Source organism: Sturnus vulgaris, chromosome 26 (genome assembly GCF_052056855.1).
Source record: "Sturnus vulgaris isolate bStuVul1 chromosome 26, bStuVul1.hap1, whole genome shotgun sequence".
NCBI lineage: Eukaryota > Metazoa > Chordata > Aves > Passeriformes > Sturnidae > Sturnus > Sturnus vulgaris.
In genome coordinates this window covers 4,279,090-4,298,418 of record NC_142268.1, presented here as the reverse complement: position 1 = coordinate 4,298,418, position 19,329 = coordinate 4,279,090, and the positions used below count along the sequence as shown (strand labels likewise).

Below are 19,329 nucleotides of genomic sequence, written 5' to 3'. Positions count from 1 at the left end.
TTGGTGTGCTGGGGTGGCCTCAGGGGGCCAGGCTGCTGTGCTCTAGGGATGTTCCAGAGGTGTTGGATGGAGCCTGTGGGGACGGGAGGGGGTTCCCATGAAAGCCTTATTGTCCTGTGCTTGAACAGTCAGGTTCCACAAGTGGGACCCCAGCACTCTGTGCCTTTGGAGCAGCTCTGGTCTCTCCTGGAGAGCAGTGGCAGTGTGCCAGGATGCTGTGGAAAGTGAGGATTCTGTGTCAGGAGGGGGCTGGGAGCAGGACAGCCCTAAGGGGCTGCCATGGGGGCTGTCCTGCCCCTGGATCCTTACACAGCCAGTCCTTCCTCCTGCTGAGCTCTGGCTTTGGTGACTTTTTCCCTCTTTTTCCCTGGGTTGCTCTTAGAGCTCCCACATTTCCCTCTGTGCACCCTTGAGCACGAGAAGCTTTTTTTTTTTTTTTTTCTGTTATTAATAGCTATTGAGAGCCAATAAAAAGTTTTACAGGGTTTGGCCAAGCATCAGAGCTCACAGTGTGTTCATTTCCTGGAGCTGAGCGCTGGAGGGGGGATTTGCTTGGTTAACCCACGGAGTCAGCTGGAGCCTGCAGTGCTGGGGGCTCCTGGGAAGCTTTCAGTGGTGTCACAGGGGCCTGGAGAGGAGCAGAGGGAGGGGGAGAGCGTAAAGGAGGGGTGGGAGGTTGGCAAGCGTCAAGCTGGGAGCAAAACCAGAGTGGGGGGGGAAATGGAGGTGTGGGTCTCTCATGTGCCCCCCCAGTGTGTGCCCAGATTCCCTGCTTGACCCCCTCTGTCCGTGTTCAGCTTCCTGACCTTCCTGCCTCCCACACGGGCATCCCTGTAAGGAGGGACCCAGCCTGACCTTCCCCCATTGCAGGAGAGTCCCACTCTGCTGGAATGCTGGAGGGAGGGAGAGTGCAGTTCCTCCTCGGGCATCTGGTTCCTTGAGCTCAGAGCCATCGATGGCTCTTTTCATCCCAGTCTTGTGTCCAGAAGGAAGCAAGGGGTTGGTTTGGCCTTGGTGTTGAGCTGTTGTACCCACGTGAGGACAGGCAGCTGCACAGGGATGTGTGTGGAGCCAGTGTCATGGAATCGTGGAGTAGTTTGGGTTGGAGGGATCTTTAAAAGGTCACCTCATCCAGCCCCTGCCATGAGCAGGACTGTGCACATGGGAACGAGCTCCTGCTTCAGGGGCTGAGCTGATTCCTGCCTGTTTGTGGGAGCTGAGGGGAACCCTCCAGCAGCACAGGACTTTCCAGCAGCCTCACTGGGAGCACAGGAGGCAGGCAAGGTGCTGCACCCCTGAGCAAACAAGCTCCCACAAGCATCATTTGCTCTGACAAGTGTCACAGCATTGGCCCAGGCTGCAGCCAAGGGGCCTCGCTCCCAGCTTTGCAATTAAAATCAAGGTTGGTTGATAAGAGCAAAGGAAAAGGCAGTGGGATGTTAGTCAGTTCCTGTTTGCCAAGTGGGTGTTTTCCCCCAGCCCAGGTGGGCTGTGGTGGGTGCCCTGAGTGTGGCTGTTCCTCAGGAACCGTGTCCTGGGCAGGGCTGCTGGCACAAGATCCTGGCCCACCACAGCAGAGACTGTGCTGGAGTGGGAAGTGCTCCAACTCCACTGGCCCCTGCCCCTGGATCCACAGGGACCCTCCCAGCCAGGTGAAATCGTTTTCACTCCATGGGCAGCTCCATGCCTGGCCTGGCACACGTAATGCTGGCTTCACATGTGTCCTCTGCTCTTGGGGGCTCTCAGAGTCCCTGGCTGGTGCCTCTGAGTGCTTCCAGAAGCTGCCAGCAGCTCTTCCCCATGGGGACAGTTTTGTCCTCACATCACTCTTAGCTGGCTCCAACATGGAGACACTCATCAACCATTTCACCTCTGGCTGACTAAGCTTTTTTAAAATTCTTAATTTAAAATTATTTAAAATAAACAAATTTAAAATGTATTTGTTTAAACCAACATCTCAGGCATGGGGCACTCTGGGACATGATGTTTATCCCAGCTTCTCCCACCCCTCAACTGCAGCAGTGTCATTGCTGTAGGAATTATCTTTCTGCAGGGAAGGTGCTGGAGGGGCTCTGCAGAGCTGGGGACAGGAACCCAGAGCCCACAACACTCTGTTGTCCTCTGCCTCTTCATACTGATTTTCTCCCTCTCCATTTCCACAGCTGGGAGACCGAGGAGCTGCGCTGGGAGGACTCTGTGTGCAGGATGTTCTCTCCACCAAAGAACTCCCTGTGACCGGCGATGATGACAGTCCCGGCGGACCCTTGGGAAGCACTAACATTTCAGTAGCCCGGCACCCAGGGACGGCCTCTTACCCCTCCTTCTCCAGACCCCGCCCTCCCACCGCTCACCGGGATGGTGTATTAACCAAGAGGAACCCTGCTTCTTTCCTCCTCACCCTTCCATTTTCGGCAGCTCTGGGATTTGTATGGCAGCAGCGTAACCGTGGAGAGGCCGGGGTATCACAAACTTATGGATTTTGATAAGAGAGGAGGGAAAGGGGAGCTGGAGGAAGGTAAAAGGATGTCCAAGACAGGTGGAGGAAGGAGTGGTCATGGAGGCCGGGGTGCTGGAACCAACTCGGGAGTCTTAATGGTGGGTCCCAACTTCCGTGTCGGAAAGAAGATTGGATGCGGCAATTTCGGGGAGCTCCGTCTAGGTGAGAAGGGTCATGTTTGTCCTCACTGTACCCACTGGTGCTGGATTGCCCTGGCATCCTCCTCCTGCAGTGGGAGGAGCTGGCACAGGCTGTGGCCATGAGCACTGGCGTGCTGACTGGCCACCCAGAGTTGAAGCATTGCCCCTTGCAGGTAGCCCTTGTTCTGGCACACAGGTTCCACTTCCTTACTCCTTCCATGCTGTGCTTGATGTTCCCAGGCCCATCCCAGCCCAAAGGACTGATTGCAGAGGTGTTTCCCATCTCCTCCCCATGCCTGTTCCTCTCTGGGAGAATGCCACAGTCTGGGTCTGTCTGTTCTAAGTGGTGGTGGCCATGGAGAACTGGGTGTCCCCCAAATCCAGAAACACTGAGTGAAGATTTGGTCACCAGATCTCACCCCACTTATGCTCTGGGTGCTGCCCTCCTGCTGTGCCTCGGGCAGGGGATGGAGCATGGGGGCCTGAGGGTTGTTCAGTCTGCTGAGACAAATATCTAGGGAGTAGAATCCATGTTTTATCCTGAGTAAATTCTTCAGTTGTTTGAGAGACTCTGCTGAAATTCTGTGCAGGAAAGAGAAAGGGAAGAATAAAACCCAAGCATCTTCCATGGTCACTTTCCATTTTGAACCAAGTTTATTAGGACACTCCTCAAGCAAACTCCTCTTTGAAGGGTGGGGAGGTTGCTCCTCTTCCAGAACTGGGAATGTCCCTACAGACTTTCAGCAAGCTATTAACCCTTTGCTTGGCATCAGGCAGCTGGGAGTGGTCTGGCAGGGCCAGGCACCTCTGTGCCAGCAGTGAAGTCTGGATGTCACCAGAACATGTGGGACATGGACATGTGGGTGGAGTCCCTGCCAGCTGTAGCACTGTCCTTGGCTGTGAGTGCTTTGGGAAGGGGCTTGTGCTCTGGGAAGAGGGAAGAGAGGCAATCCCCAGAGACTGTGACAGCCACAGGCCTTGTTACTCTGTGATATTTTAGGCAGCGCCTTCTCAAACCGAGCTCTGAGCTAAACCTGCCCTGACCGTGGGTCCAGGGAGGAGCTGCAGCAGCCCTGGCTCGGGTGGGGTCAGTCCCCCGTCCCTGTGTGGGGAGTTAATGTCAGCTCTTCCCGGTGTGACAGACTGGCTGGTGCCAGGCTCACCCTCCATCCCTGCACTTCCCGGCGGGATCGCCCCGTAATTGCAGAGCTGAGGAAATGCTCTGCTTAAAATGCAGCCAAGAGTTCCGTGTTCAGCTGTCTCTCCTGGTGTCATGAAAAGCTCTGAGCCTTCCTCCAGACCCAGGGCTTGTGGAAGGATAGGTACTGGGAGATTTTGCTGCACCAGCTGCTCCTTTCAGTTCCCTGCTGTCAGTGCCTCCCTGCTTGGCTGGTGGACAGAGAGCCCTGAGCTGTGCAGGGTCCACCTGTGTCCTTGCACCTCCTTTTCGCTGCTTGCCACTGAGCATTCCACAGTGGATCCGTGGTTCTGGCTGAGCTGGATCCCAGGATCCTGCTCTAGGCAGGAGCTGGGGCTGTGCTGCTTTGCCATGCTCAGTGCTGAGGGTCAGTGTGCCCCCCCAACACCTCAGCCTCCCCCTCATCTTCCAGGGGCAGCAGCAAGGGGACACGAGGCTCACATGGATCTGAGGAATGTCTGTCAAACTGACAGTGAGGTTGCTGCAGGGACCTGGGAGCAGTTGGGCTCAGTTTGCTCATGGCTGCAGGGACAAGCAGTGAGCTCTCGCTCCAGGGCTCTGCACTGGTCGATTCTCACAGTGAGAGTTTGTCCTTGCCACCAGCAAGAGAAGCTTCCAGTCCCTTCACATGTTTTTTTTTGCTCTGTCACACCCTGCAGTGCCTGGCCATAACATGAAACAGGCCTGAGCACGAGATCTCATCACAGCAGTGGAAGCCACAGCTATGTGGCTTCTCTCCTAAAATCACATCTCTCTTCCTTAGGTGTGCCTTCGAGCTGCATCAGGGCTCAGGAATGCTTTCAGGATTTAGGGATTCCTCCAACTGCAGATGAATGGCAAGGGACCAGAGGGCTCCTGCTGTGAAGTGGTGGCAGGAGCAGGGATGCTTCCCAGCTCTTGCTGGGCAGTCAGCTTTTTCCTGGGAATAGAGAATCCAGTCCTCAAGGCTTTAGAGGTCAAACTGCAGCTCAGTATGTAAGAGCTCCCAGATCTTCTTTGGCCTTTTTCCTCTCATAACAAAGGCCACGAGATCTTGAAAAAATGTACCTGGAGGTGACTCCTCCAGCTCCCAGTGGTGGGGATGGAGGAAGGGGACATTGTCTTCCTCAAAAAGGTACCACTTTGCCCTCTTTCTCCACCACACCAGGAGGTATGTGGTGATCTGTCCTTAGGGTGCTTCAGCTCAGCTGCCCCAGGTCGAGACAAATGTCCACCCATGTAGGAGGTGTCCAAAATAATGTGATCTGTTTAAAGATGAAATATAAAAAAACAATTGGCATAAGGCATTTGTGGGAAGCCAGAAGGGGAATGACGTGGGCAGGAGTTGTGGCTGCCAGGGCTGTGCGTTTGGATCCTGCTTCTCCTTGTCCCTGCTGGCCTTGGCATCCTGGGCAATGCAGGGCCGTGGTGCCACTCCCAGTCTGGCAGTGCTGCCCCCAGTTCTGCACTGGACCAGAGAGCTGGGCTGGGAGCTGCAGTGGGGTGGCTGCCCCAGCCCTCTGGCACAGAGGGGCAGCTTTGTGTTGTGCAGGTACTGGGTCCTGTTACCTTCTTATGTCCTGGAGCTTCACCCTGGGCTGGTGAGTGCTCAGCCCTCCCCCTGCCCGGCTCCAGCTGCGGTCCAGTGCCAGCTCAGCTCCTCCTGGGGCCTTCCAAGAGCATTCCAGGGCAGTGCTCACTGGCTGCAGTCCCCTGAGCTCCCCCTGCCCATGTGCTGCCCACAGCCAGCCTCACTCCATGCCAGGGTGGGACACAAGGCAGCAGGACACTGGTGGCAGTGAGTGACCAGAGTGTGGCTGGTGGCTCGTGTGCCCTGGCACTGGACACGGCTGAACAGCCCTGGCAGCTCCCTGGCAGCTCCTGCACCCTGGGAGTGGGGCCAGCACACTCACAGAGAGGGTTTGTTGGGTTTGTTGGAGCAGGTTCCTCTTAGCAGCTACTCAGGAGTGCTTGGGATGGGCTGGAGTAGAGGAAGAGGAGGAAAACCCAGACATTAAGCAGAAAGGTCAAATCTGAGCCCAGAGCACCTGGGTGCTGTGCAGGTCCTTCCCTGGTGCAGGGCTGCCTCAGAGCCAGGAATTGCCCTTAGTCCTGGCACACTCCCTAGGGGCCCCTTCCTGAGCCTGGCTCAAGGCTGGTGCTCCTGCCAGGCTGTGCCATGGAGCTGCCCCAGGGCAGCCTCAGCCTCGTGCAGGGAAGGATGAGGGATCTGACAGCAGCTGCTGCTTCTGTTCTTCCATCAGTAAACTCCTGCAAATGTGCTTTTTGCAGCTTCTCAGTGCCCACCTCTTTCCCCCAGCTGCTGCAAGCATTGCTGCTGGCAGCTTGGAGCCGTAGCAGCTGTTTTCCTTCAAAATTGAAAGCTGGAAATTAATTATCTTTTAAAGTAAACTTGGGATTTTGGAGGGAAGAACACGAGGAGTGAGTCTGTGTGCAGTATGTGAGCCACGAGCAGGTCACTGCCAGGGCCATGCCTCAGCTGAAAGGTCACGTGCAGGTGCTGGGGACATTCCCAAACTCTCCTGAGCTGTGGCTCTTGGGCCTGTCCTGCAGCCTCCCAGGAACTCTCAGGGAGTTAGCTGGGGCCACAAAAGATGCCTTCTGAAAATGGGCTCAGTGCTCGTGACACCCTTCTTGTCTTGGGCTCTGCAGAGACCTCCTGTGAGCACCTGCAGTGTGGCCAAGGGCTCGGCCACCTCCCAGAGGAGCCACAGACCCAGAGGTGGCACACAGATGGCTTTGGAAGCTTTGGGAGAGAGGAACCCACACAATTCCTGCTGCTCCTGCCTCCCTCGCTGAAGGCTCAGACTTGCTTTTCCTCCTGGTTGTTCAGAGCCTCCTCTGAAGAGGTCAAGCTCTAAAATAACATTTTTCTTCTGATGATGTTAAACCCCAGTGCTCCACAAAGCTGTTGTTGCTTGGCCTGGTGCAGCCACTGTGGCTGGAGCTGCAGGGCTGGCAGGGCTGGGCCCGGCTGCTTTTGCATGGAGCTGCCTCATCCCCCGTTCCTCCACTGCATTCCCAGGCCTGGGAAGCCAAATTCTCATCCTGGTGCCCAGGCACAGCTCCATGCTGCTGCTGCACAAAGGTTCCTGGTGTAGAACAGTGCTGTGCCACGGGCAAGGGACAGCCTCAATGTTTGCTTTTCCTCTCACTGCGAGGGGCTGGAGCATGTCCAGAGACAGGAATGGAGCTGGGAAGGGGCTGGAGCACCAGGAGAGGCTGAGGGAGCTGGGGAGGCTCATCCTGGAGAAAAGGAGGCTCAGGGGGGCCCTTGTGGCTCTGCACAACTCCCTGACAGGAGGGGACAGCCGGGGGGGTCGGGCTGTGCTCCAGGGAACAGGGACAGGAGGAGAGGGAACGGCCTCAGGCTGGGCCAGGGGAGGTTTAGGTTGGATATTGGGAAAAATTCTTCACTGAAAGGGTTGTGAAGCATTGGAACAAACTGCCCACGGTAGAGTGGAGTCACCATCCCTGGAAGTGTTCAAAAACGTGTGAATGTGGCACTTGAGGACATGGGCTAATGTGAGCATGGTGCTACTGCTGGTTGATGATTGGGGTGATCTGAAAGCTCTTTTCCCATCTTAATGATTCTGTGATTCCATGCTTCTAAGCTGTTTGGATGGGGACCCAGCCGGGAGACCCAGCTCCTCCTGTGACGTGCAGGAGCAGGTGCTGGGTGCTGCTGCCAGATCCCTGCAGAGGGGACAGCAGAGAAAGCCACGTCCAGCTTTAACACAGCCCAGCCCCAGGCCTGGCTGCCTGCTCCTGCCTTTGCTCTGATCCCACACGCTCCATCCTGCAGCTGCTGGCAGCTGGATTTGGAGGCACCTCCGGCAACGAGCTGGGCAAAGGCCCCTGCAGTGCAAATATTTGCTTTCTGCCACCCATCTCACCGCTTTTGTCTTTCATTTCCTTTCAAAAGCACCTTTTGTGCTGCAGGTCCTGCCTGCTCTAGTCCTCCCAGGCACTCCCTGGGCTCTGGCACATTCTGGGTGTCAGAGTTGCCCCCTTGTGAGCACTGGGACAGAGCGAGAGGCTCGAGGAGCTGGAGCAGGGAGTTCCCTGGCATGGAAGAAATCCTCCCTCCTTGCTCTTTTGCTTTTCCTTTTCTCTTGGTTTATTAATCTCATGACAGGCCAGTTCTGTTATTTGAATTTTTTTTAATTCAGAAAGGGGAAGTGGGGGGTGGTGATTTGAGCAGTCCATACCACATCTTGCCCATGAGCTGTATCCAAGCCCCCCAAGGAAGGGCTGAACCACGGGAGTATCAAATGATTTAGACTCATTTTTGGGCTGGGAGAATTCTGCCAGCTTCAGAGTCTTGTTGCTGGTAGGTTTCTGTGCCAGCAAGCCACAGGGGTCCTGTGTGGTGGGGACAGGACAGAAGCCACTGCTGAGGATTCTCCTGCCTCCATCCCTTCTCCCTCCCAGCCCTGCTGGGGATGCTCCTGCTTCCGTCCTTGCTCCCTCCCTGCTGGGCTGAGTCCCTTTTGCAGTGTCCCTCTGGCAGTTTTCCTGTCATGTTCTATTTTTCCCCCTTCAGATCCTGCCTGACCTCAGGGAAAATCCAGCTGTGAGTTTTCTGATCGCATGTTGCTGCCCTGAAGGCAGCAGTAATTGTTTTGGACTGGAATGTACAGCCCTGTGGAGCCATGCACAGGTCTCGGGGTGTCCCACCTGCTCCCAGGAAATGCCAGTGTGTGATGGGACAAACCCCCTGGATCTGGTGCACGCTGTGCTCGCCAGACGTTCCTCCCTCCCTCCCAAATCCCCTCCTCCCTAATCGCTGTGAAGGGATTTGCTTGATGCAGAGGCAGCAGACACAGTGGCTTGGCAGAGGTCCCCTGGGATGGGAGAGGGTCAGGGAGGCAGCAGGGCTGAGCCCCTCCTTGGCTGCAGAGCCCTGGGAGGAGCCGCTCCATTAATATCTCCCATTCATCCCTCTTGCTGTAATCCTGCCGCCGACTGTGGCACTCAGCAGCTGGCTCTGATGTCACCCGGCCAGGATTTATTGCTGCTTCAGGTGGAGAGCAGCAGTCGGAGCAGATGAAATCTTACGCCAGGAGGAGCTTGTTCCCTAAGCAAATTGCTTGGAGAAAATCCGAGGAGACAGATGCAGCTCCATCGGATACGCACATGCCAGGCACTGGGATCGCTGGGATCTGGAGTCTGCTGACTCTGGAGGGAACCTGCTGCTCTTAACCCCCTCCTGCCCGGGCTCCTGCAGCCTCTGGCACAGGGAATGCTCTGAGCTGCTCCTGCAAACCTTTAATCTTTGCCTTTGGGTCTGAGCAGAGGTTGTGCTGATGCTTCCCAGGTGTGTCCCCTTTTCCTCAGCCCCCTGGTTTTGGGGGGACGTGGAGGCACCCAGAGCTCAACCTTCCTGTGGTTATGGTGTGTAAAGTCCTGTGCAGGTGTGGAGCCCTCCGGGGGTTCCTGTACAGGGTGCTGGGTGCCACGGCTGCTCCTTCACTCCCCTGGGCTCTCCCTGCAGCCTTAAGCTCTTCATACAGTCTGGGCCATTCCATGGATTTTCTCCTGGCTTCCCCTGTGCCCTTGGGGAATTGATGTGCCATTCCCAGGAGTGACTCCAGCCTTGGGGGAGGGATCTCCACATGCCTGTGGTGCCCTCAGACCACTGCCAGCTGCCCCCGTGCTCCCGGGTGTCCTTCCTCCCTGCACCCTTTGCAGGGTGACAGTAACCCAGCGTTCCCCCTCTCCCTGTGGGGCTGGGAGAAGCACCAAGTCTCAGCTTTGTCCCTGCCTTGCCCAGTCACATCCCCCTCCCATCAGCCTTGGCTGCAGCCCCCAGGAGCCTCCCCATCACAGAGGAATCCACCTACCCTACCTGAGGATAATTAGCAGGCATGTTACAACTCCCCACAGAGAGTTCTGCTCCTGCTCGTGCCTTGAGGCTCCTCCAGGTGTTGTGGGAGCAGCAGAACCTGTTCAGGATGTTTTTGAGCCCAGGAGCCCTCAGGGACAGCAGCGGGTGTGCGGTGGGGGTGATGCAGGGACTGCTTTTCATCCTTTTTTGTGTCTCTCCCTGCAGGGAAGAATCTCTACACGAACGAATACGTAGCTATCAAATTGGTGAGTAGCTGTCAAACCGGGGAGTTCCTCCATGGTGGGGTGGGGGATGTTTCAGCCGTTGGGAAGGAGTTTCTCCCCCTCCCCCGGTGTTGGGGTGGGTGGAGTGGGTTGGGATGTGATGGATGTGACGGCTGGGTGGCTGCGGGGGAGCTCCATTCCCGCTCAGAACTGAGAGCAGTCTGGGAACACACGTCACTGCAGGTGGGGTGATCCAGGGAAGGGATGAGTCTTGCTTCTCCCAGCCCTCACCGTGGCCTGAGCTGTGCTCAGCCAGTGCCAGCAGCAGAGACGGTGGCCCCACTGGTACCTGATCCCATTAATGTTTTCCTCTCTCTGGATGAAATTATCTGGCTCCCATATGGGCTTATTTTTCTCTCATCATCCCCTGAGGCTTCATCTCCATTTTATACCAGTTGCTCCCAACCTCAAATGCTCTCAGTCCAGCTGCTGCCAGCATGTGAAGGAGGTGTCTGACACCCAGACCCCCTGAACATCCCACTTCCTACTTAACTGTTCTCCTTTCTCTCTGCCAAGGAACCCATAAAATCCCGGGCTCCCCAGCTGCACTTGGAGTATCGGTTCTACAAACAGCTCGGCAATGCAGGTATGGGGCTGGGCTGAGCTGCCCTGGGGAGCTGCCTGCCAGGGGCACTGCTGGGAGAGAGGTTTTCCCTAAATATGACTCTGCAGCTTCACTCCCAGCTTGAGCTCCTGCCCATCTGCTCTGCAGGGAGAGGCTGGTTTTACACAGACGCCTCATCTCATCTTTGATCTCTTTTGATTTAGTTCTTTCCCCCCACCGCCCCTGCAGCAGAGTTAGGGATGCAGATGGAGCTGCCTCCCTCCCCCTGCTGCCAAGAGCAGAGCCAGGGCGGCGGTGCAGGGAGGGCAGTGCAGGGACATCCCCCCCTCTGCAGCCCCTGTCCCTGTCCGGCAGTGGCCTGGCTGTGACAGCATGGCCCTGCTGCAGCCCTGCACAGCCCCTGCTCCATCTCTTGCAGAAGGAATTCCTCAGGTTTACTACTTTGGCCCCTGTGGGAAGTACAACGCCATGGTGTTGGAGCTGCTCGGACCCAGCCTGGAAGATCTCTTTGATCTGTGTGATCGGACCTTCACGCTCAAGACTGTCCTGATGATCGCGATCCAGCTGGTGAGTGCAGCCCCTCCACCCCCCCTGCAGCCCTGCAAGCTCCCCTGGCCCCCCTGGCTGCCCCTGGAGCAGGGCATGTGTGGGCACTGTGGGCAGGCAGCATGGGCATCCCACAGGGAACGGGGGGAAGATGCTGGCACATCCCAGCCTGGCTCAGCCATACCTCACCCTCTCCCTGCTGAGGGAGGGCTCTCCACCCTTTCACAGCCCCTCTCTGAGCCCCCACAAGTCTCTCACTGTGTGCCCAAGGTGCAGCTGGCCTGGAGCTGATGTGCCCGTCCTTGGGGCTGGGGCCAGGCTGAGGGGAGCAGAGATGGCCAGAGCAGGGCTCAGGGCAGGAGCATGCAGGACACAGGGTGGGTCTGTGCCCTGGCACTGACATCTCCTCCTGCCCCAGATCACACGGATGGAGTACGTCCACACCAAAAGCCTGATCTACAGAGACGTCAAGCCAGAGAACTTCCTGGTGGGGCGGCCGGGCAGCAAGCGGCAGCACACCATCCACATCATCGATTTTGGCCTGGCCAAAGAGTACATTGACCCCGAGACCAAAAAACACATCCCCTACCGAGAGCACAAGAGCCTGACAGGGACAGCGCGTTACATGAGCATCAACACCCACCTGGGGAAAGGTGTGTGGGCACAGCCAGCCCTGCCTCCTGGCTGAAGGGAGGGACTGCAGGGCAGGGGTGCCAGAGGTGGGGCTGGGGACAAGCTGCCTCTCCTGCTCTTCAGGGTGCTGGCAGGACACTTGGGGTGCTGCAAGATCTGGGGAGGGGACAGGGACAGTGGCCGTAGTGGGAACTGACCCATGTCTCTTTTTCTCCATGCAGAACAAAGCCGCAGGGACGACCTGGAAGCATTAGGGCACATGTTTATGTACTTCCTCCGTGGGAGCCTTCCTTGGCAAGGCCTCAAGGTAGCTGCCAGCTCCTGCTGCCTCTGAGCATAGCTTCCTGTGGGTCTGGCTCTCCTCTGGCATGGGGAGGGGGAAGGTTTGGCCCCTGGGGTGTTGGAGGGTTGGCACCCCACCAGCTCTGAGCTCCATGCCAGGCCCTTGCAGTGCTGAGCAGCTGCAGGTCTCCCTGTGCCCTCCCAGCTGCTCTCACAGTGGCTGTCCTGGAAACCCTGGGGTTTGCCCTCTAGACCCGCCTGGGGAGGGAGTTACCTGGGAAAAGGGGTCCAAGAAAGGGGTGTGGCAGCCCCCAGTGCCTTCCCCTGCCCGGGGTGGTGCCGGGCCCCTGTGCTGACCCCACTTGTCCCCGCCAGGCTGACACACTAAAGGAGAGGTACCAGAAGATTGGTGACACCAAAAGAGCCACCCCAGTGGAGGTGCTCTGTGAGAACTTCCCAGGTGAGAGCACTGCCCAGCCCAGCCCCCAGCCCCGAGCCCCCTGTGCCCTGTCCCCCTGAGCCCCCGTGTCCCCGCAGAGGAGATGGCCACGTACCTGCGCTACGTGCGGCGCCTGGATTTCTTCGAGAAGCCCGACTACGACTACCTGAGGAAGCTCTTCACAGACTTGTTCGAGAGGAACGGTTACGTGTTCGACTACGAATACGACTGGGCAGGGAAACCTCTGGTGAGTGCACAGGGACTGGGGGCAGAGGTGCAGGGAGGAGCAGGGGCAGTGGGGTCAGGATGTGGCTCTCAGCCATCCCTGGCACACACCGTGTCCAGGGGACCAGCTCCACCCTCCTCACCCTCACGGGGATTTGAGGCTCCTAGAGCCAAGGGCATCCCAGCAGCCAAGCTGGCATCTCACTTTATGCCAATGGGCACATTGCTTGGGCTCACTGCAGCCAGATAACAAGCATGGCGCTGCTGGGGCAGGGGTAGGGGCAGTGATCAGGCCCCAGTTCTCAGGGGTTTTGCACATTTGGCCAGAGGTTGCATCTGGCTGCGGGGTGTTGGGAGGGCTCTGTGTCAGTCAAAGGACTGACACTGTGCTTTGTGTTCCCAGCCCACCCCCATTGGCACGATGCACAGCGAGGTGCAGGTGCAGCCCCCGAACAGAGACAAAGCACAGCCACACACCAAACACCAGGTGAGCAACGGCACAGCCCGGCTGGGCACGGGGCCACAGGCATGGGCAAGCTCGGGCTGCAGCTCCAGGGACATGGAGCCCAGCGGGGATGGTGGCAGGGACTGGAGCATCATTTATCCTCAGTGCTGCCTGTGGGAAGAGTTCCTTCTCACAGCTCTGGGTCTCTGGCTCGCCAGGGCCCCAGGGCAATGTCCCTGTGGCCTGGCAGAAGAGGGAGCACTGTGGGTGCTGGGCATGACTGGGGGGTGCCAGGCCTGGACATCAGCTGATGAGGGGCAGGGTCCAGCCTGGAGTGTGGGGGAGGGCTTGGTGCAGGCTGAGCCACCTCTGCAGAGGACAATGTCCCTATGGGATTATTTGCTGCTCTGCTTGTGATGCCCTTCCATCAATGGGAGGTGACACGGGACAAGAGAGGGCAGGATTGGTGGGGAAGCTTGGCAGCATTTTGCCCCATGCTGGGGCTGCCTTTGCTCTGGGAACGGGCAGGGCACAGGGAGCCAAGCCCGGGGCAGGGATCGGGCAGAGCTCTGTGGGAAGGGGGCCAGGCTGCTCAGAACTGTTCCAGTGCTGTGGCCTGTGCTGCCCTGGTGCAGGACACGTGTCTCTGGTACTGCTGCCACCAAGAGCAAACCTCATGTGTTTCCCAGCAGTCTTGTACAAACCCTTGTCCTCCCAAACCTCCTTGGGGGTTTGCAGAGCACCTGCAAAGGGGCTGGAGCCGGGGGTGCAGCGCCCTGTCCTCCCCAGGCTGCTCCTGCCCAGCACAGGGAGCCTGGCACAGCCCTGGCTCTCACTGGCAGCACTTCCTTAGGGAGAGGGAAACATCCTCCAATCACCTGTGGCGCATTTCTGGGAACTCGCTCCCAGTAAGGTTCTACTCTCTTCCCCCAGCACCAGGGAAATGCTATGTTGGATCCTTCCCCAGAGCAGGGGAAAAGCAAAGCACAGAGCTCCCAGAGCATGGGAGCAGGGTCCAGCTTGGGGACACAGGGTGTCCCCCAGCTATGTGGCCATGCTGTGCTCACCAGGGGAGGGTTTGGCTGTGGGGCAGCCGAGCCCTGTGGAGGAGCAGCCCAGCTGGTGCCACACAGACCCTGCCAAACTCTGCGTCGTCCTGGGGATACGGCGTCACCTGGACCTGGCTGCAGCTCCAGCTCTGCTGCCCCAGCCCAGTCCCAGACACGGCCACCAGCCCTGCTGGAGCTGGCCCTGCTCCATGGGGTGGCCCTGCGTGGGGCTGGCCGTGGGGGATGTGTATGGAGGTGGCAGAGGGACACAGAGCCCCGCTGTCATCACAGGGACCGCTCTGGGAGCTGCTGGGACGGTGCTGCACGGGTGCCCTCTGCAATCACCAACTTGAGCTGCTCCGCTCATGTTTTTGCTTTTGCATGTCTTATTTTCTCGACTCCCTTTGCCACTCTTCCCGCCCCTTCCCTCCACTTCTCCCTTCTTTTCCCCATTCTCCCTCTTTTCTTTTGTTTCTTTTCATTCTGTTCCTCCTGCCTGTCGCGAGCAGCCGCCCGAGGGGACGGAGTTGTGGGATCCTCAGGCCGGTGGGCAGCCTGCCGAGGAGCCTTTGGGAGCTCACCTGGCAGCCGGCAGGCTCGGGGGGTCCGTCCAGGTACATGAAACCACGCGCCAGGGGCAGGGGCGGGCACGGGAGGGAGCGGAGCCACCCTGGGCCTCGTGGCCGCCCGCGGAGCCGGGATCAGCCCCGCTCCCCTGCCCCGGGGCCACACAGCCCGGGGTCCTGCCCCAGCTGCAGCACCCGCTGCCTGTCCCTGATGCTCACGGCTCGCAGATGAGGCTGGTGCTGCTTCCCAGGGGCTGCTGGGCTCCCTTGGTGCTGCCCGGGGGAATTAGAGGGCAGTTGAAGATGGATGGAGGATGGAGATGGATGATGGATGGATAGGGATGGATGGATGGATGGATGGATGGATGGATGGATGGATGGATGGATGGATGGATGGATGGATGATGGATGATGGATGATGGATGGATGCCAAGCTGCAGCACAGCAGCTGGGTGGGCATTGCTCTGCCCCCAGTGCCGCTCGTCTGAGCAGGGACTTCCCTGTGCCTCCTTGACTGGAGCCCTGGCTCCAAGCCCTGCTTCTCCTCCCTTCCTGGGCACTCCTTGGCCGTGTCCCCCCGCCGTGGTCCTGCCCTGGTCGTGTCTGGCGCCGTCAGCCCCACGCTCGCTGCCGCTCAGCCCTGCCTTGGCCTGGGGGTTCCTCCCCCATGGATGGGACATCCATGCCGGGTCCCCCCGGCCGGGCCTGCGCTGCTTCCCCCGTCTGTGCTTCCGTCCTCGCCGCTCTTGCTCGTTCCTGCTGCTCCACGGTGACTCTGCTGGTGCTCGGCCCAGGCTTGGGCACAGCTTCCGCTGTTGCTGTCACGGGGCCGGGCACTCCGTGGTGCCAGGCAGGCCGTGGGGCCGGGCACTCCGAGGGCCAAGCTCATGCTCTGCCTCGCTCCTCCTGTCCCTCACCCCCTTCTTCCTGCCCACTCCTGCTCTGCAAACCCTTCTGCCATGCTCCGCCTGCACCCAGCACTGCAGGGGTGATGTGCAGGGGTCTCTGTGCTGGTGCCAGGGGCTGGAGCCCGGCGTGGCCCTGCTGGCTGGGCGCTGCTGTTGGGTGGCAGCTCCTCGGAGGGGCTGGGAAAGGCCAAGGCTCCTTGCCGGGGCTGAGCAGCTTGGAGAGTGTTTGGCCTGTGCATCCCCAGGGAGCTCCTGGCTTTGCCTATGGGCAGCAGGCACAGGATGGTGGTTCGGGCACCTCTCTGTTGCCTTGGTTGCTTGGATGTCGTCCTGGCCCTGGCACTGTGGCTGACCCTGCTGCCCTGGTGAGCGGGCAGGGTGGGCACTGGACTGACTCTTGGTGATGGGAAGCAGTTGTATCCAGATGCTCAGCTGTGTGGGAAGGGCTCCTTGGAACTGTCAGCTTTCCCAGGCCCTGTCTCCTGCCCACGTTGGAGCTGGCTGCCAGCAAGCCCCTCTTCTGGTGCAGGGGCTCCCAGGAGCTGGGATCCTTCCAGGGCCATTGGCTAAGGGGCTCAGACCTCTCTGTGTGATGGGGCTCTTGGGGAGAGCTCAGCACTGAGGCTGAACACCGCGGTCTGGGCGAGGGCACCATCCTGCCACCAAGGGCACCTCGGTGCTCCCGATCAAAGCTGGGTGGTCTCCTGGGTGGCTCCTGTGCCCCGCAGGGACGGGAAGAGCTGCAGGCCCGTGGGCTGTCCCTGCTGACACTCGTCTCTCCTCAGGTGATGAGCTCCACCAACGGAGAGCTGAACACAGATGACCCGACGGCAGGACATTCAAACGCCCCCATCACAGCCCCCACCGAGGTGGAGGTGACAGACGATACAAAGTAAGGCCCCAGCCCCGCTGCCCCCTCGCTAGTGCTGGGCTGGAGGAGGGGTCAGCTGCTGCCCCAGGATGCCTTGTCCGGTGCCTGCTGGGGAGTAACAGCCCAGCTGTCCCCTGGCATTCCCTGAGGGGTGACCCTGCAGGGCCACCACCACCCCAGCCCTTCCCACCTCGCCCTGGCCAAGGCTCCTGCACAGAGGGGCATGGATGGATCTGGGACTGCTCCTTCTCTGGAGTCCCTGCCTGGCCCTCGCTCTGGCTATGTGGCTGGCCTTGTGTGCCATGGTCAGTGTCTCTCCCCTGCCATTTGCTGTGGCAGGTGTCACTTTTGGTGGCCGTTGTGGTGCTCGCAGTCCAGCCCCTGCCATGTACCAGGGGCACTTGGTGGAGCAGCTCTGCCCACGTGGGGCTCACCAAGGCACCGAGGGGTTTCTGTCCTCCCTGATCCCGGGGCTGCTGCGCCCTCCATGCCGTGGCCCCGGCGCTGACGCGTCCCCTCTGTCCCCAGGTGCTGCTGTTTCTTCAAGAGAAGGAAGAGGAAAACGACCAAGCGTCGCAAGTGAGCTGCCGGGGCCGGGCGGAGCGGCGAGCGATGGCTCCTCTCCCTCTGGCCGTGGCTGCATCTTGACCCGGGAGCCTCGGCCCCTCGGGCTGGACGGGGACGGGGGGGCCGGGCCGGACGGGCTCCCCCAGCGCCCCACGCGCAGGTGGGGAGCGGGGCCTCCCCAAACTGCTTGTCCTTTCCTCCGCCACTCGTGGCCGTTTACTCGAACCAAGCCCAACTTCGCTGAAGTTCCTGCGTCCGTCAAACAGAAAAAAAGAAAAAGAGAAAAACCCACGGCGTCACTTGCTTTGAGTTTATAACCAGTCTGAAATGGGGATCAACTACAGACTCTGACCCGTCGCTGTCAGAAGAAGACGAAGACAATTTCAAGAGCAGTGGGCTGAGGAGGAATATTTTTTTTTCTGTTGCTTCTTTGTCTCTTAAGTTAATTTAAAGTGAGTCTCGGTGCAGAGTGCTGAGTCGTCAGTCTTTGAACATCATCTTCAGTGTTACCGAATTCTGCTCTTCCTTCCGGCCCCGCCCCGCGTCCCCGCCGGGTCCCCCTCGCTCAGGCCGCTGGTGACGAGAGTTGGGCTCCGGTCCGGCCCCGCTCGGGCGGGGAGAGCCGGGGGCGCGCGGGGCGGGGAGAGGAAACGCGTTTACAGTTCATTTACGATGCACTTTTGCGAGCAATACAGGCGCCGTCCGGTCCCGCCGAGAGCAGGTCCGAGACTCCCAGGGGTGGGGGACACAGGGACAGGGACGGCCGAGACCAAAGGGACCCATGAATGGCGGTGGCAAAGCAGGGAGGGGAAGCAAAGCAGCCTCGTCTCTGGTGCTGCCGTGTCTTGGGGCTGGATGTTTCCACGACAGCTGTAGGTGTGGGCAGGGCTTGATCGGCCCCTTGGTTTTACAGCCTGAGCCCCCCGGGGCCCCGCGGCTGCTCCCGGGGGTCGGGGCTGCGGCTGGGCCGGGCGGTGAAGGGCGCCGGGGTGGAGGGGCTCTGCCAGCCTGGAATCCCCCAGAGTGGCATCCCCCCAGGGATCCTCCCGCCCTGCTCCCGGGGCTGGGGGAAATGGAGGTTTTGGAACTGACACACAGACACCCCCCGCACCCCCGTGTTCCTCGCCACCCCCAGGGCACTGCAGCTCCCCACGTGACTGACCCCGTGCGCTGTCGTGTGTATTGATCGTGACACTTTGGGGGGGGACACACACTTATCTTTACCAAAACCCTGTTGTTCTGCCCCAAGAGAAGGGGCTGAGGCTGTGCTGGGGGGGCGGGGGAGGGATGGGACCATCTGTGGCTGCTTTGAAACATTTGTCCAAACTGACCATCTCGGGGAGGGGCTGGAGACCCCGGATTGTGGAGGGGCTGGGGGGGCACGGGGTCTGCCATGGGGCCGTGCCCTCCCCAGGGCCCCTCTTCATCCTAATTCCGGGATTGACCCCGGCTTTGGCTTGTCCGGGCTGCAGCAGCCAGGGCAGACCCGGCTGCTGCTGCGTCCCCGGCCGCGGCAGGAAGGGGACGTGCAACGTTTGACCTCGTGTCCCCAGCGAGGCGAACAAACGAATTTTAAAAATCGCCTTAAAATTTTCACTGGAAGTGGTCCCTTGTCAGCGCATCGGCTCAGAGCAGCCCCGGCAGAGGCCGAAGAGGAGCCGTGGAGGGGAAGGGAAAGCGGCCACGGGGGTGTGTCCGGAGTGCCCGGCTCTGTCCGAGCACCCTCGGCCGCCGGGGCCGTGGCCCGAGCCCGGGACTCTCTGTCCTTCCAGCGAGGAGTCCAAATACTGCGATTGTACGTGAGAGCGTTTGTTCCATTGCGAGTTTAGTTACTGCTTTAAAACCAAGTGTACAGAAATGGCATTTCAATTTCTCTGATGCTTCCTGGAAGCCATAGAATTTAGGGGCTTTTTTTTAATAAAAACAAAAAAATTAAAAAAAAATATTTAAAACCCAACATATTCTTCTGTGCTTCACTGTGTGACTCCCAAAGGTGAGGACATTGCCCAAGCACGGTCTTTTTGTTGGAGGCTCCCTCAGCAGTGGACGGGAGGAGCCCCAGCCCCTCACAGGGGCTCCCTGCCCAGGAATCTCTCCTGGAGCAGCAGGAGGAAAATCTCGGGGGGATAGGTCAGGGGAACAGCAGCAAAGGTGACGGTGCAGGAGGGTAATTCCCAGCTCCCCCCGTGCAGGGGTTGGAATGAGGGTCCAGCCTGGAACCACAGCCCAGAGCTGGGTACAGGGAACTGGGGGAGCCCTTGGCATCGTGGCTGACGAGGAGAAA

At 59.2% G+C, this 19,329-nt stretch overlaps 1 protein-coding gene across 2 annotated transcripts in view; it reads left to right on the top strand.

The window, feature by feature from the left end:
* Positions 1-17,512, top strand: part of CSNK1G2 (casein kinase 1 gamma 2) — a 41,199-nt gene extending 23,687 nt beyond the window's left edge. Inside the window, exons 2-13 of one of the 2 annotated variants that reach the window (XM_088179214.1) lie at positions 2,163-2,659; positions 9,891-9,931; positions 10,466-10,535; positions 10,933-11,081; positions 11,479-11,713; positions 11,915-12,000; positions 12,351-12,435; positions 12,513-12,661; positions 13,043-13,126; positions 14,643-14,747; positions 16,393-16,499; positions 17,007-17,512. In XM_088179214.1, the coding sequence (XP_088035340.1) occupies positions 2,473-2,659; positions 9,891-9,931; positions 10,466-10,535; positions 10,933-11,081; positions 11,479-11,713; positions 11,915-12,000; positions 12,351-12,435; positions 12,513-12,661; positions 13,043-13,126; positions 14,643-14,747; positions 16,393-16,499; positions 17,007-17,061 (1,353 nt within the window). In that variant the 5' untranslated portion in view covers positions 2,163-2,472 and the 3' untranslated portion in view covers positions 17,062-17,512. The remainder of the gene's footprint in view (positions 1-2,162; positions 2,660-9,890; positions 9,932-10,465; positions 10,536-10,932; positions 11,082-11,478; positions 11,714-11,914; positions 12,001-12,350; positions 12,436-12,512; positions 12,662-13,042; positions 13,127-14,642; positions 14,748-16,392; positions 16,500-17,006) is intronic. The other variant, XM_014884365.2, reaches the window with a different exon arrangement.
* Positions 17,513-19,329: the final 1,817 nt, after the last annotated feature.